We start from the raw sequence: 17,962 nt of genomic DNA on the forward strand, positions 1-17,962 counted from the left end.
GTTTGGTATGCATATAAAGCGATTGTGTTGTTGTCTAGCAAACTTGCACTGGACAGTCCCCATGAAGAAAATCCTTATTTTGACCTAAAAAGTCAATTACGTTTGAAAACTAAGATATGGTGAGTGTAGGGTAAAATAATCCTGGAATATTCTATTACCATTATTGCAATATCTCTTCCCTTTAAATAAGTTTAGGCACTGTTCAGAAAATGCGTACCCTATATTCTCATAAAGTTTCACAACAATCTAATATATATATCTTATATATATATATATAGAGATATATATATATATATATAATATATATAGGATTCGACATATAATCCGAAGCTGTTCCGTCTTGCATATCATTGGTATAAGACAATTTTATGAATACTTTTTTTAAAGAGAATAAATAATTGAGATTATATAAATATATGGACCATTAATAAAAATGGATCCACATGTGTCCTGTCTTTCCACGAATTCATATGTTACTAAATGGTTTGTAATTGAAACATCAAGAAAACTTTGTTGACAACATCAGCACACTCAAAACGTCGTGAAAATTAAATACAGTAATAACTTACTTTCTAAGCGTTCCAGTAACCGTAGTAACGAGCATACATTAGACTGCAAATGGTATGGGAGTTTGTTAGGTACGAGAACCTGGCTGTCCAATCAACGATCAGTTTGTTTTGACGTATCCTACAGCGGGATGTTTTAGAAAGCAGGAAGTGTTTGGGTTTTTTTTTTGTACGTGTCAGAACAAAAGGACATTACAGGTATTAGTTCTGTTTAAATTCATCTAATCAAAGCTTTGGTCGCAATGTTATACGTGAACTTACCGTAATTGTGATATCTTAGTATGGTATATAGGAAGTGTCTGGAATTATTCGCAATGTTTGTGTTAATTATATTTTTATACAGATACTGTTAGTTCTTGAAATGTTGGTGTCTACTTTTAAGCAATTAGCCTAATTAGTTTTAGTCAGTCGGCGTTCCAGTTTTCTTTTTATAAGTAAACTGAAATGGCTCTATGTATTTTTTTTTTTTTTTCATGGTACCATGTTTTGTGCAAACCAATATATTTATAATATATCTATATAATATATATATATATATATATATATATATATATATATATATAATATATATATATAACATATTGTTACCTGGACGTCAGAAACGGATCTTTACAGTGGTCTTTGCTTAAGTTGCCGAATTTTACATTATATATAATGCAATGGCAGCGGTTAGTTTAATGGTGCTGTATGAGGACGAGTCTGTGGAGGTTCGGTATTGCGATGGATTCTGTCTGCAGCTCTCGCCTTGTGGCTGTGAGTTTCTATTTGAGAAGACACCACATCCATCAGCACATCCTCTACAGCAGTACGAGAGGATCCGACAGAGGACTCAGTTTGTAATCAGCAGCTATAAAGTACGTGTTCATTTTTTTGTGTGTCATTTTAAATAATTTCCAATAAAAACAAAAGCTTCTTGACATCGAGGGAACAGTATATGAATGCTGTCACACATTACTCAAACGAGATTATTGCGTTTGCCAAAAATTTGTACTGGTACGTTTACATGAGAAGGGCACGTGTTTATTTCCTTCTGTGGATAAATAATTTTATAGTACTTTTACAGAACATGAACAGGGTTATACCTGAGGATATACTACTATCCTACCTTCCACTGCCTGCTCACAAGAATACCTGAATTGTGTGCAGTACATTGTTGCTGTTTTTTTGATGTTAGAATACATATTATGGGTACATAGTAGTTAAGAGATTAAAGGTTATTTTGGTAAATCTTAAAATATTTATTTATTTATTTTCACTAACAGGAACAGTTGGTCCAGGCATTGGAGTTCAGAAACAGATTTGCTACTGTGCCATACCTTCCAACTGTTCTTATACCTACAAACAATAAAACAGTAAGTAAACCTGGTCGAAATTAACAGCAGTATACCAGTCCAGGGCCAGCAAAATGACCAAAAGTAGTTTGCTAAACTTGCATTAAAGAGCATTAGTGTTCAACATATAGCATTTTATCAAAGGCAATTGTATAACTTTTTGTTAAATAACACTGATGTCTAATAAAATGTATTTTGATCTATAAGATGATGCCATATATTTCTGGCAAAATCTAAGATCTTTTAATCATAAACCTTACCTGTATCTCTGTGTTTTGTAGCATCTTTTTATTGACATCTCAGAGGTTAAATGGCCCAAACATGATGCTAACGGTGTAACGTTCACTGATAACGATGGAGTAAAGGTGACGTCTTGTGATGGAAATGCTTTTCTCTATCTGGCCCCATCGCGCCATGAGTTTTCAGTGGAGTTTCTCTGCAAGGCTAGTCAAACTCCTGCCAATAAAATGAAACCATCAGGCACACTTATCAAAGAAAACCAAGAGAATACACACAGTGATGGTCCAGATTATTGTGCATCCAGCAAGGGCACAAATCCTCACAGTAATCCACATAATGGGAATAAGGAATTATCTGAGCCTTCTACCAAGCACGAATATGTGTACACCTGGGTGGTTCAGCACCAATCCGTGTCATCCTGCCTGGCTTGCTGGAACTATCCACTCTCATTAGCATTAAAATGTAGTAAAAACAAAGAATCAGTTGATGGAGCAAAACAAATGTCTGATGAACCTTTAAAAACAAAGAATGTAAGGGTTCCACCTCCAGGAGAAGATACATTGCAGAATGAAGTAAGCATCCTGCCCAAAGCTCTTCCACTGAGCTGTCCCGCACCACACTCGCACAGGTTAGAACAGAATGGTTTCTTATAAATAATCTGTTGTGACAGTGTACAGCATGTACACTTATAAAAGTTCACCACAGTATATTTTTGTGGTGATTTTGCAGTTTTTACCCAAATGTGTTTCTCATAGTAAAAGTAATAGCAAAGCATCGTAAAGCACAGAGTGGTACGGTAAAGCATATTTATAAACTATGGTAAAATCATAAGTATAACCATTATAAAGTATGTTATAACTACAGAAAATACCATGCAAAAATACAGTGGTAAACTTTTGTAAGGGTACTGCTGAAATTTATATCCACATTAAACATTTAACACTAGCGGAAATGTGTGTTAAGCTTTAGGTTTTTTAATAGTTTTTATGGTGTACAATTGCTCTTGGTGTATGATTGTAAAATGGCAATTACCAGCTAAGTACTGTGCTGAAAGCAGCTGTAGGATAAACTGTGATCTCACTATCTTTATCCTTGCTTAAAGTCACTGCAGAAGCAGTGTAAGGTTACACAAGCGCAGATTTAAAAATTAAACTGTAGGATAATCTACAAATAAAGTATCGGATGATGCTATTGTATTAACGCCTGTAAATCACTTTGAAGTACAAACTGGCTACTGACCAGTTTTCAACAAACAGTATATACAGTGCTGCTAATTAACTAATTCATATTTCTATATTTATTTTCCACAGATGGGCTTTCAAAGACTTGGTTTCACAAGATGATCAAGAGATTGAACAATTTCTTCGTACAGAGCTTGTGAAAATAGTTTGGTGTCAAGGTATAGTTTATCGGTAAGCAACTTATGTGGTTTCTTTGTCTGTATTTTGTCTGTTTATGTATGACGTTCATTTAAATTTGAATTAACTAGTCATTAAATGAGTTAAAGGTGCCTCGCTTTTCACTTAGTTAGTTCAGGTAAATGTTCCAGGTTTTGGTGTATTGCTTTGATATATTTAAGCCATAGAGTCCGTCGATGCGAGCTCTACCGTGTGGTAGGTGACCGTAACTGGAGATGCGTCCCAAGCCGTGGGCGAGGGAGCTAACGAAAGTCAAGGTCATCTACCACACAGTAGAGCTTCCATGGACGGGCTCTATCGCTATTAGAAAACAATTTTTTTCTTTATTTTCTCTTTAAAAAAAACCTTTAAAACCTATATTTACCTTGAACTTATGATATTCTGCCGGGTAACCTTCCTCTGAGGAAAATAGTCACTAGCATAATTAGAATAAAAAAACGACATACACGTACAGAAAACAGTTTATTATTATTATTATTATTATAGTTATTATTATTATTATGACATTGCCAGATAAATTAAATGTAGGATTGTTGAATAGTCTGTGTAGTATAGAGTCGGACTCGAAACTTGTTGTTGGAGGCGGGGCGTCATTCAAGCAGGCAGGGAGTGGATTGGCTGGTGCGGAAAGAACTGAAACAGGGTTGGCAGTTTGACTGGCTGGTTTTGAGTGAGGGTGTTGTTTGGATCCAGCTGATGACATAATCCTGTCTTTCCTGTTGATTTGCTCTCCAGTAGCAGCATTATGGTGTACTGTCACCGACATATGATTTCGCTTGTCTCAAGACCAGCGTCAGAAAGTATATTTAAGTAGCTTCTTATGTTAGCAGATTAATTGTAGATTAGTATGTATTTATGCGCGGATTGATTTGAAATTTAACTCAGTTAAGCACTTCAGCATTCCAGCGGGCATCTATGCAAAATAGAAGCCTGCTAGATCTGGAAGCTGATTGGCTGTTTGCACTCAGTCATTTTCTAAAACCTTTTATTTTCTTCAATCTATGTTATTTTATTTTATAACAATCTAGTTTGATTTCACACCAGGTTAATCCATGGTGCTATCAGTGGTGTAGAAATATACCCTGGAGATGGAACAGTCATCAGATCACAAGGACCTGTTGCAAACTACTTCAAACATTATCTGGCAAAGGGCCCTGCAGAACAGGTACAATATGTGTAAAACTCTGATACATGTATAATAATTTGATATTTACTATATTTAAACCCTATTCATGTCTGCTGACGATATACAAACACACTATATTTAAAGCAGTTATTTTATTCCCAACCCAGAAAGAGAAGATGTATGTAATGAGCAGCCTCCCTCCTGATGTACCTGGACAGAGCTACTCGGTTCGGTCAGTTCTCACTCGAGCTAGCAGGTAAAATCGCACAATTAGCAGAGATAATAAAAAAAAAAATTATATACACACACACACACACACACACACACATACATAATATGTGTGTGTAAAATGAATGAACCAATAGTACAGCACTTCACCATTCAAGGTCATGACATAAATGAATAAAGTTTGTAGTATTAGAACAGCTAAAATTAGACAATGCAACATATAGAAGAATAAAAGAAAGTAAATGGATAAATAGACTAAACACGATTATGCCAGCAGGACTCAACAGAAAAGAATGAACTAATTAATTCCAATAAATATATAAAAGTTAAAAATAAATAAATAAACAAAATTAATTCAAGAGTTGTGCATGCTGATGAGCTGGGGATCCCAAATCAAGGCTGATCCTCAGAGCCAGCATTGCATGATAATATAAATATAAGTTTATATAAAATAATGTTAATTAGAATTAGTATAGATTTAAAGATTCAGGTAAAATTGATGTCACAATATATAGAACACCATTACATCATGTAGGAATAAATCATGGATTTGAATATAAACAATAACAAGTAGTTGCCATGCAGTCAAACACCTATAAATACCTCCAATGTTTTAATTCAAACACATGCTCCCTTGAGAAAGATGTACATATTGAAACGTTGGGCAGCTGGTTCTTTATATTGTGTGTTACACTCAATTGCCGATTTCTGACATTGACCGAAAAAAATAACCATTTCGCGATTTAAATATGACCAAATTTGGAAAGACCGAAATGAATTGCTTTTTCGGTGTTTGAGTAAATTATTTTGCTCAAATTGAGAAATGTAAAATACAGACTAAGAGAAGATCGAAGCAGAAGACAAAAACATTTGCATCAGTCTTTGTATGATGCGATTTAAACAAATTGCGAAGTGGAAAATGACAAACGGTCAAAGAATGAATCGGAGAAAAATAGAAAGCTGCGTCTGTCTCTGTGTGAAGTGATTTAAACAAATTGCGAAATGGAAAATGACAAACTACCAAAGAGTGAATCTGAGAAAACAGAAAGCTCCATTGATCTTTGTGCAAAGCTATTTACACATTGCGAAATGAACAGGAAAACAACAAAACATAGAAGCAAAGACAATTTCTTCAGTCTTTGTGTAGTATTGTTATTATTTGTTTTTTAGGAGACACCTTACCTATGTTAATGCTTTTGACAGTTCCTGTATATATTTTGAAAATGCTGCTGCCTCAATCTCCAGGGTCCTAGTGTACCACCAGAAACATATGTTGAATATGATCGTCTGTATTTTACACTTCAGAATTTGAGCAAAATAATTTACTCAAACACCGAAAAAACATTTCATTTCGGTCTTTCCAAATTTGGTCATGTTCAGATCCCGAAATGGTTGTTTCTTTTGGTCAATGTAAGAAATTGCTGATAGTGTAACACATATATATATACACTTACAGTGCCTACAGAAAGTCTACACCCCCTTTCAAAATTTTCACCCTTTGTTGCCTTATAGCCTGGAATTAAAATGCATTAAAATAGTTTTTTTTTTTTTTTTTTTTTTCATTTATCTACACATCCTACCCCACAACTTCCAAGTGAAAAACAACCATCTAGAAATTTGTAGAAAATTAATTAAAAATAAAAACTGAAATAACTTGGTTGGATAAGTGTCCACCCCCCTTGTAATAGCAACCCTAAATTAGCTCAGGTGTAACCAATCGCCTTCAAAATCACATACCAAGTTAGGTGGCCTCCACCTGTGTTAAATTGTAGTGATGCACATGATTTTAGGATAAATTCAGCAGTTGCTGTAGGTTCCCTCTGCTGGGTAGTGGATTTCAAAGCACAGACTCAAACATGAGCACCAAGGCACTTTCAAAAGAACTCCGGGACAAAGTTGTTGAAAGGAACAGATCAGGGGATGGGTATAAAAAATATCAAAGGAGCACGAACAAGACGATTATTAAGATGTGGAAGGTGTATGGCAACACCAAGACCCTGCATAGATCAGGCCGTGCCTCCAAACTGGATGACCGAGCAAGAAGATGACTGATCAGAGAGGCTACCAAGAGGCCAATGGCAACTTTGCAAGAGCTACAGGCTTTTATGGCCAAGACTGGTCAAAGTGTGCATGTGACAACACTATCCCAAGGACTCCACAAATCTGGCCTCTATGGTAGGGTGGCAAGAAGGAAGCCATTACTCCAGAAAGCCCACCTTAAATCCCTTTTTGAAGTATGCAAAAAAACACTCGGGAGGTTCTGTAGCCATGTGGCAAAAAATGTTGTGGTCTGATGAAACTAAAGTGGAACTTTTTGGCCTAAATGCAAAGCGTTATGTTTGGCACAAACCCAACACAGCGCATCATCCAAAGAACACCATCCCTACTGTGAAGCATGGTGGTGGCAGCATCATGTTATGGGGATGTTTCTCATCGACAGGGACTGGGGCACTTGTCAGGATAGAAGGGAAAATAAATATAGCAAAGTACAGAGAAGTCCTTGAGGAAAACCCGCTGCCCTCTGCAAGAAAGATGAAACTGGGATGGAAGTTAACCTTTCAGCATGAGAACAACCCAAAGCACACAGCCAAAGCCACTTGTCTAAGGAACAAAAAGGTAAATGTCCCTGAGTGGCCCAGTCAGAGCTCTGACCTAAATCCAATCAAAAATTTGTGGCATGACTTGAAGATTCCTGTCCATCAACGCTCCCCGAGGAACTTGACAGAGCTTGAACAGTTTTGTAAAGGAAGAATGGTCAAATATTGCCAAATTTAGGTGTGCAAAGTTGGTAGAGACCTATCCCAACAGACTCACAGCTGTAATTGCTGCCAAAGGTGCTTCCACGAAATATTAACTCGGGGGGGTGGAGACTTATCCAGTTATGATCTTTCAGTTTTGTATTTTTAATATATACTTTTTTTCTCATTAAAAACTTTTTTTTCCCTTAACAGTGTGGAGTATGGTGTGTAGATAAGTTGAAAAAAATCCTCATTTAAATGCATGAAACTCTGAGACACTGACACAACAAAATGTGAAAAAAGTTCAAGCAGATGTAGACTGTCCATAAGCATTGTACATTTTCTAGTCCTCAACTTTGTGTTAACTTGTTTAATATGAACATTCCCAATTTTATATATAATACACACACACACACACACACACACAGGTTTTACTCTAAATGTAATAATATTGTACATTTTTGTGTTGGCACATACTTACTGTATTAGTTAAACACAGTATTTTTTCTGTTTTAGCATTGAAAAGGATGGATCAATATGAAGCTTATTTAATCAAATATTATCTAAATGTAAAGCTTATACTTCTGTATTACCCAAAAAGTAATGCGTCCTCCTGGATGGGATTTAGTTTTGTCAAGAAATGTTAGGTGGCAGATTTTGACACCTTGTTTAACATAAGTGTTCTACTTCAGATCTAAGTCACTGTCAGCACCTGGGCTGACGAGGTATGCATGCACATTAACTTAAAATAACCCTTTTTCTACAAACACATTCATTCATAGTAAGCAAAAGATTGATTCTTTTTTTAATACAATATCTTTTCATGCTTTCCCAGTGTGGTTTGTCAAATAATGAACCTTTTGGATTAATTCTAAGATATTAGTTTCCCTATATGTACTGAACTAGATTGGCTGCTACATTTCTTTGTAAGCTAATGTTTTATATTTTTTTATATATATATTAACAGAATCCTTCAATGCTGTCATCAAGCCAGACTTTTGTTGAAAATGTCCTACAATATCTGCTGCTGGAAAACAGTAATGTTTTTTTTTATTTTTTTTATGTTGTTGAATCCAAAGTTTAGGAGGGAGTGTTTTAATTACTATAAATGTTAAGAGAAAAAAAAAAAACTATATCAACTTGATATTAAATAATTTGATTAAACTAGTATCACAACTTAAAACCACATTCAAGTTAAATTATGTAATTCAAGGGAATTACTATCTCCATTTTCTTTCCACCACCACTGTTAGAACAGGGTCATTCCATGCCAACTCAGCCAGAGCTGTTGCCTGTCCGTCTCAGATTTTCCTAGAAAAATTCACCTGCGGGTTTTCAGACACGCTGAGTCCAGAAGTATCAGCCATTATTTTTAAAAACATTTCCCCTTCAACCTGTGACCTTGCAAAGGTCAACCTAAAGTGAGAAAAGGGACCATGGGTGCAATTTAGATGCTACCATCACGTGTAGCACCTTGTTCTACTCGTATTGAATTGGGCTTTTTCCTAAAATGTAAGTATTGCTGTAAGAACCTTAGGAACCAGTCTTCCAAATTCTGTGAAAAACTTTTGCTTTCTAGCCCCACCACTAGTCATTAAACCCCCTTGAAATTTGAGTTTTTGCTATTTGTACCAAGTTTAGGCTGTAGTAACTTGCATGGGGGGACTCGAAAAATCATCCAAAGATTTGTTTGGATAGACGTTAATGAGATTTACAAGCATCAAGCAAAATGTTGGTAAGGGGGTTTAATGGCCAGTGGTAGGACTTGAAACCAACTGTTTTTCACAGAATTTGGAAGACTGGTACCTAAGCATCTTACAGCAATACTTACATTTTAGGACCCACATCCACTACAGGGTAAAAGGTTAGGCTCGTCAGTTACCCGTCGTCTGGCAATTTGCCAGAAGGGAGTAGGGTGCTCCTAGTGTTTTTTCTGAAAATCCCTGTTCAATATGAATAGAACGAGGTGCAACACATGGTGGTTGAATCTAATTTGCACTCGGGGTGATTTTTCTGGTCAAGTTCCCTTTCTCACTTTAGGTCGACCTTTGCAAGGTCACAAGTCAAAGGGGACATTTAAAAAAAAAAAAAAAAAAAAAACAGCTATCATTTCTGAACTCGGCATGTCAAAAACCCCCAGATGAATCTGAGATGGAAGGGCGGGCAATAAAATGTCCCTTTTCTGGTTGAGTTGGCGTGGAATGACCCAACAGCAGTTTTTATTGTTTTAAAAAACCCAGATACTACTACTCCAGGAGAAGGATGACCATGTGTTTTTAGTTAGTATGGCTATTTATTGCAGCTGTGGTAGATCAAATCGGATGTAACACGTATGCACATTTCAACTGGATTTTTATACTTACAATAGCTGGTCTCCTGTTATGTTGGCAAAATATGCAGTTGTCTCAACACTCTCTTATAAATGACTTGCTTTTCACTACTGTATTTCTGTACTTCCTATTAAAATGTCATTCCCTACTTCCCTGCCTCAGGGACATGTATTTTTTTTTCCCCGGGAGAGCCACCAAAACAGTCTTTATTCATAGTATAGGGATTTTAAAAGAGCATTGAAAAGGTAAACATTTTACACATCTTATGAGATACTTTAACAGGAATAAAAAGATATGGATTAAATATGTAATTTTGTAAATTTTGTGGGATTTCCTCCTTTATCATTGAAAAATCACCCTGGGCTCAACTTAGACGATACAATCATGTGTAGCACCTCGTTCGACTCTTAATGAATAGAGCTTTCGAAAAAAAAAAATACCAGGAGCACCTAACTCACTTCTGGAAAGTTGCCAGACAAGGGGTAAGTGACAAGTTTTATTTGTACTTTAGCCCAACCCTTTGCCCTATAGGGGATGTGGGTCCTAAAATGTTAGTATTACTGCAAGAACCTCTTCCAAATTTTGTGAAACACTTTTGGTTTCAGGTCCCCCCACTGGTCATTAATTCCCTCTGAAATTTGAATATTTGGTATTTTTTACCAAGTTTAGGCCAAAAAAAAGGTTCCAAAAAATCACCCAAAGATATTTTGGATAGATATTGACGAGATCTACAAGAATCAAGCAAAACATTTTGGTAACCACGGATTTTGGATTTTTGGCAGATTTTTGAAGTTGTATTTGTCATGCATTCGAGCATTGCTTCTGCCCCCTTTTGGTGAGGGTACAGAACCACATAGTCCTAACCGAACTGGCGTTTTACTTCAATTTTGCATTTTAAAATGTTTAAGAGCCTTTCCTTTTTGCGCAGTTATATACTTCTCATAAGAACTGAGATTTTTAGATGGATTCCAGTAGGAGTAGACGTGAAATTCTAATGAAGCCGGAAGTTGTTAACCCCCACAAGTTCCTTAAGTTTACCATGGTAATCTATTTTTTTTTGTTTTCTATCAGTTTATAGTTTTTAAAATGTAACTAATTGAGTTTTTTGTAGTTTCAAATTTGTCACTGTGACAAGGAAATCTAACTTCCACACGCAAGTTCATAACCCCTCAGCTCCAAGCTAGTGCCACTGGAAGCACACCCTGTCACTTTTTATTCTAGCTCTAATCACAGACAATGAAATATTGAAGAAAAACGCCAGTTCAGTTAGGACTGTGTGGTACTTTAAACCCCCAAAGTGGCCATACTTTGGCCCCCCATGTGAGTTTATCTTGGCCTAAACTTGGTTGAAATACCAAAAATTCTAATTTAAGAGTGGATTAGTGACCAGTGGAAGGGACTTGAAACCAAAAGTGTTTCACAAAATTTGGAAGATGTTCTTACAGCAATACTAACATTTTAGGACCCACATCCCCTATAGGGTAAAGAGTTGGGCTGAAGTATGAATAAAACTCGTCACTTGTGGCAACTTGCCAAAAATGAGTTGGATGCTCCTGATATTTATTTCTCGAAAGCCCTATTCATTACGAGTCGAACAAGGTGCTACACATGATGGTAGCGTCTAAGTTGAGCCCAGGGTGATTTTTCTGGTCAGGGTCACTTTTTTTCACTTTTTAGGTTGACATTTGTCAGGTCACAGCTCAAAGGGAAATCATATATATATATATATATATATATATATATATATATATATATATATATATATATATATATATATATATATATATATATATATATATATATATATATATATATATATATGTATTTCTTTTTACATTTCTTATTTCAGCAGGTTATGAAAACCCCCAAGTGAATTCTTCTAGCACAATCCGAGACAGTCGGGCAACAGCTCTGGTTGAGTTGGTTTAGAATGACCTGAGTCTCATTTCCATTATATTATGGGGTCTGGCTATGCTTTAAGTTAATTTAAATGCTTTAAGTGTATTTTAAAGTTCTGGATAGTCACAGGATTTTTCAAAGTAGTACAAGCTGTTGCACTTGCTTTCTTCTTTTTTTTTTATTTTCAGGAGAGCATCAGTTCAGTGCAAAATAACAGTCCCCCAGTTCTGTTAAAGGAAGCTAGCATTCCCAACATAGGGCACTTCACTGCCTTTTCAGATGGAAAAGTTCATGTTATCTACTGTGACGGTGTGACACTGCATATGATGTGGAACTTAAAGGTTAAAACACAGGTACAGTATGTCAGCGCTAAGCTACCATTTTTGCAAACTATTTGCTTTCTCAATTATCTAAATGTTGGTAGCAAAAAAAAAACATCCGTAATCTTACACTCCATTGGTAAAACTATCAAGAGATTAAGTAGACTAAGTAATAATAACTAAGTAATTTCACTTGGTGCCATCGTCGGTATCTTTGTTTGAAATGTTGTGGGTTGGGGATATCATCTATAGGGCTCACAATTTGGTTGCATATGCGACCGTGAAAGCTGGTAATTTCCAGGTAATTCTAACTCAAACAAGTGTCTTTTATCACTGTGTATCCCAGGAATTGTAGTCCATTGTGTCATTTCCATTGCTATTCCACACAACACTGCTTTTAAGTGCATATATAAACAAATAGTCAAAAATATAGCTTCTTTGTAGTTTCTCATCCAATATGAAGTCAGGATCAACAAGCTTATTTTATGTACAATATTGTGTACAGATTGCATTATAAATATATATTTTTTAATCCCTTTGGAGCATATAAAATGATAAACAATTTTTTATCAACTTTTATTACAAACTTAATATCTTTGTTTTTATTTATTGTAGTTCATTTTTACAATGGGGTTTATAATGTAATTTGAAAATATACAGTGGCTCTCAAAAGTATTCACCCCCCTTGGACTTTTCCACATTTTATTGTTTTACAACATGGAATCAGAATGGATTTAATTAGGAGTTTTTGCCACTGATTAACCCAAAAAAAGTCCATAATGTCAAAGTGAAAAATAAAATCTACACTTTGTTCTAAATTAATTACAAATACAAAACAGAAAATAATTGATTGCATAAGTATTCACCCCCTTGAGTCAATATTTGGTAGAGGCACCTTTGGCAGGAATTACAGCCATAAGTCTATTTGGATAAGTCTCTACCAGCTTTGCACATCTGGACACTGCAATTTTTGACCATTCTTCTTTGTAAAATTGCTTAAGCTCTGTCAAGTTGGATGGAGACCTTTGAACAGCAATTTTCAACTCTTTCCACATATTCTCAATTGAATTGAGGTCCAGACTTTGACTGGGCCACTCCGAGACACTGACCTTTTTTTTAAGCCACTCCAGTGTGGCTTTCGCTGTATGTTTGGGGTCTTTGTCCTGCTGGAAGATGGATCTTCTCCTAAGTCCCAGGCAGATGCCAAGTGCTATGATTTTGCCATAGCAGCTACTGTTTTGGAGAGTAAAAATATGGTGCTACGACGGAGGGTTTGATACTACGAAAAAATATATGCATAATATATATATATATATAATATAAATAAATAACTTTTTTTTTTTTACTTAGCGTTGAGGCCAAAAAGCTCTACTTTGGTCTCATCAGACCATAGAATCTTCTACTTGGTCTCAGAGTCTCCCACATGCCTTCTGGCAAACTCTAGCCAAGATTTGATGTGAGTTTTTTTTCAACAATGGCTTTCTTTTTGCCACTCTCCCATAAAGGCCAGTTTTGTGAAGCACCCGGGCTATTGTTGCTGTATACACAGTGTCTCCCAGATCAGCCATGCAAGACTGTAAATCCTTTAGAGTTGCCATAGGCCTCTTGATGCCCTCCCTGACATATAGTGCCCTTCTCGCCCGGATACTCTGTTTTTGAGGACGGCCTGTTCTAGACAGATTCACAGTTGTGCCATATTCTCTCCATTTCTAAATAATGGACTTTACTGTGCTCCGGGGGATATTCAATGCCTTGGAAATGTAAAAAAGGAAAAACGATATATAGGGCCTACATATTCAACATAATTGTTGGTACTACAGTCGGCACTGCTTTATCGGGACGCCTCGGGAGAAGTAAAAAGTGGTTGTCCCAATTAAATGAGAGGTATTTGAGAGGTCCTTTAGTCACACTTTTTTTTTTTTTATGAATGAAAATAAAAAGAATGAAATGACATCACATTATGATTACATGTTAAATACAAAAAGAATGAAATCGCATCTTATCACAAGGCGAGGCATCTGTGATGTTGACACCAACTGTCTTTGCAACAGCAGCCTGAGAGACTCAGGAGACTCCAGCTCCTTCAAGATTTCAACATGGTTTATGCAATTTGGAAGTCACAGGGTAATCACATAATCAATGCAGTGGGTTACGTGAACCTTGCTTGCTCTAAAAAATGATCTCCATTCATCATTTGAGAAGCCTGTATCCCAATTAAACAAAGTGAAATCCCAATTAAATGACAAATAGCTCAAACTTGGAGTGCACATGTGCATCTAAGAATTATTTTTAGCCTAGATCTCTGATGTTTATTTTTTGATTGATCCTGACACCACCCATGGATGATTGTGTTAACATTTTTTAATCAGTTCCTATTGAAATAAGTTGTTTGTTTTAGCCTGCACAGGTTTTAAATTGCAGAAGAGAGAAGAGCATAGAAAAAATGAAGAGATGAGTAAAACAGAATAAAAAAAGGAAATAAATGTATTGCCACCATGGGGTGGAGTCTACACCAACCGCACAATGTTTAAGAAATATTTTTTTGGTTAACAAAATTGTAATTTTTTTTTGTTTTTTTCATGCAGCCAACATTTGAAATGATTAATCTTCAATTAAACTTATCTATATCCTAGAATCACGAAGCAGAAATGCAGTTTTCCCCTGGGGATGAGGGGGCTGCAACATTAGAGTGGTGCAAGTTGATGCTGCCCGATGGACAGTGCCAGCTGGTACAGCTTCAATCTCCTGGACTGTATGAAAGGTAAACTAGTAGGATCACAGTACTTTGTTTGTTGGAGAAGTACCATAATGTTAATTTACTTCATTTAAAATTACTAGATATTAATTTTCTCCAAATGTAACATTTCGAACTCGTAGTGATTATTAGCATGGGAGTGACATGGATGTTATTAGTAGCTCTTGTTTAGTTGTCACACTCAAGCACATCATTAATCATTTCACGCACATTAATTTATTATGTCTATTTTAAATCTGATACTCACTTTTTTTTTTTTTAGATATGTCAGTATAGCAGTGAACTGGTGTAAGTGGTTGAACCAGAATCCACAGAAGAGTGGCGATTTGTGCAAAGATTTTCAACCTGCTAACCCTAGCGATGATTGGTACGAATATTATATATATATCATCTTCTTCAATTGTAGAATCAGGAAAGTAGTCTTTCACCCTCTTAATAAAATAAATGCAAACCACCAACAGCAAAATTTCAACAGCAGTAACAGAGCAGAAAGGGTTTGACTTACATAAATGAGGTTAACTTCTTTATTGAGTGACTGTTGTTTTGAAGTGACAAGCTTTGGTTAAACAAACGGTTATAAAATAAAAGTTATATTATAATGTACTTGAAAACTCAACATGTTAAAAATCTATTAAAAACAAAGTTAATGGGGTAAAGATAGAAAGGCTGCAGCCCTCCTAAATGCAAAAAAAATAAAGAAATGCTGATCTAAATAGCACTGTTATCAAAATCAAAGATGTAATCAGAACAAATATATATATATATAAAATCATATATACAGACATGCCTGCACAGTTTAATTAAAATGCATATTGGCTAAAAAATATAAATGTAGGCTTAAATCCAATAATTTAAAGTGATACAACTTTTCTACATCTCCCCAAGCTCCCCTGCAACTTTCAACAATGTATTCTGCCAGTAAGCATTAGCCGTCATTGTGGTATATAAAAAATGTATATTTTGTTTGCAACCCTCGGAAGGCAGAAATGCTTAATCTCTTGTAAGGATATCCCAGGATCTTCAAAGAATTTGAGATATGTTCATTTGAAATGTTCTGCAGTGTATTTGCACTGCTTGCTGCTGAAAAACTGTAAAAGCTGAAAGAAGATATGCATGGGCTGGTAGTTATTCTTCTGAGGTTGTAACACTTTATTTTACTGTTAATAAATAGTTTACCAACATATTAGAGTAGCTCTTTTACTCTATATTGACTTTAGAAATGGTTATATACTGGGGAAGGATTCATTCTTAACTCATATCTGTGAAATGGCTTTGAAGTTGTATAAGCCATTTAAAGATAACAGTACTTCTAAAGTTGTTTAATTAAGTAACCATTAACAAAGACTGAAACACAGTTGGATGGAAGCTAGTTGTTTTCGACAAAAAAAAAGTGACGATTAATAAATAATAAAGCTGTAATTATAGGTGTTAAAATGATTACATGTATCTAACATGAGTACATGTTAGAAATGATTACTATTTGCTTTCTTTTTACAGGTCTGTTGTAGCAGAACTCCAGAAAATCAAAAGGTTCAACTGTATCCTTTTATCCATTTATTTATTTCCTTTTGCTATTTCATTTAACAATTGATGAAAGAAAAATAGGCAACTTCCTCTGATAGAGCGAGTTACTGTCAGCCTCAGTCCTAACTGGGGCTGATGGAGTCTTCAGCAGTTTTCATTCTCCAAATGTAATAATATTCAGATAGGCGATAGCAAATAATTGATTTTACACAAAAACAGTTCCTGTGTTTTCTTTAACAAAAATCCAGATCTATTGGAAAATAGCGGAATCTTAAAGTCAACTTCTGTAGGGGGACATAAATTCTGTTGTAATTCTGATAACATTGACTCCATAGAGGATTTACATTCTCCAGAGAAGAACATTGCAGAAGCACTTGAACGAACTTCTAAAGCCATCCAAGACATTGAGCTGCTGTTATCCACAAGGATTTCCAGGAGACAGTAAAAAGAAGACCAATATGGTTTTGCATATATATATATATATATATATATATATATATATATATATATATATATATATATATATATATATAGAGTATGATTTACAAATGTCCTGTAACAGATGTTTGTTTGTCTTTCCGTATCTGTCTTTTTTTCTTCCCTAATTCTGATAAATAGCATGCTGTGGTGCTGTTAATCAAGGAGAGCATAATCACTAATGAAAACCTTGATTGTTATCTGATGTTAATATATGTTTCTTATTTAAAATAAAAGTACAATTTCAATAATTTTACATATTCTTCAAAATGTGTGCTTTATTTAGTGTTTGATTAAATCCAACCAGAGCCAGACTCCTCACATGTACACAAAAGTCAAAATGTGTGAGAGTCACACAGTATGATATTCTTATTTCAGGCAGTACTTTAAATTGACTTAAATGGTTTCATTTATTGATGGTTGTAATGCATTCTTCAGGTACAGGATGTTTCCAAAGACAGCATTTTCCTATTCTGACTAACTTTGGTTAAGAAAATGTAATAGAAAAACAGATAGTCACTTAACTGTTATAACAGGTTTTAAACAAGGATTTAACCCATTTGGTCTGTTCTGAACCAAGCAGCAATAAAATAAATGTCCCGTATTATAGCAGTTTTAAAGGGACAGATCTGAAGAGTCATAAATAGATAATTCCACCTTTGATGGGGTTAGAGTGGAAATAATAAAAATGTTTTTGGCCTCTTGGAGAAAGTGAACGGATGACAATATCTGATGTAACATGTACATTTGTTTATTTAAAAAACAAAAAAAAAAAAAACGCATCTTCTGATAAAATAATGAACACTATGTAAATTTACACATTTAAAAAGCTGCATGTAAAGAAACAGGTAACTGCATATTATCCCTTTATAATTAAAAAGGGATTTTTTTTTGTTGTAATATAAAAACTGGAAAAAAAAAAAACATGTAAAAAATCTAGTGTGGTATACATTGGCTGTATTACCAGTGCAAACTAATGTAGTTGAAGTATACAGAATATTAATTTAGCA

At 35.1% G+C, this 17,962-nt stretch overlaps 1 protein-coding gene across 1 annotated transcript; it reads left to right on the forward strand.

Moving 5' to 3' along the window:
• Positions 1-1,162: 1,162 nt before the first annotated feature.
• c1h5orf34 (chromosome 1 C5orf34 homolog) lies at positions 1,163-16,926 on the forward strand. Its single transcript, XM_041254655.1, has 12 exons — positions 1,163-1,420; positions 1,829-1,918; positions 2,179-2,765; positions 3,448-3,549; positions 4,600-4,720; positions 4,849-4,937; positions 8,615-8,684; positions 12,065-12,229; positions 14,830-14,957; positions 15,214-15,318; positions 16,449-16,489; positions 16,724-16,926. Exons 1-12 carry the CDS (start codon positions 1,226-1,228, stop codon positions 16,918-16,920), a joined length of 1,890 nt encoding a protein of 629 aa, XP_041110589.1. The 5' UTR covers positions 1,163-1,225; the 3' UTR covers positions 16,921-16,926.
• Positions 16,927-17,962: the final 1,036 nt, after the last annotated feature.

This window comes from Polyodon spathula, chromosome 1, assembly GCF_017654505.1.
Source record: "Polyodon spathula isolate WHYD16114869_AA chromosome 1, ASM1765450v1, whole genome shotgun sequence".
Lineage (NCBI taxonomy): Eukaryota > Metazoa > Chordata > Actinopteri > Acipenseriformes > Polyodontidae > Polyodon > Polyodon spathula.

Coding starts and splice junctions, on each gene's coding strand:
- c1h5orf34 (XM_041254655.1), top strand. CDS start 1,226: ATGGCAGCGGTTAGTTTAATGGTGCTGTATGAGGACGAGTCTGTGGAG. Junction 1,919..2,178: donor TACCTACAAACAATAAAACA/GTAAGTAAACCT, acceptor TGTGTTTTGTAG/CATCTTTTTATTGACATCTC. Junction 8,685..12,064: donor ATATCTGCTGCTGGAAAACA/GTAATGTTTTTT, acceptor TTTTATTTTCAG/GAGAGCATCAGTTCAGTGCA.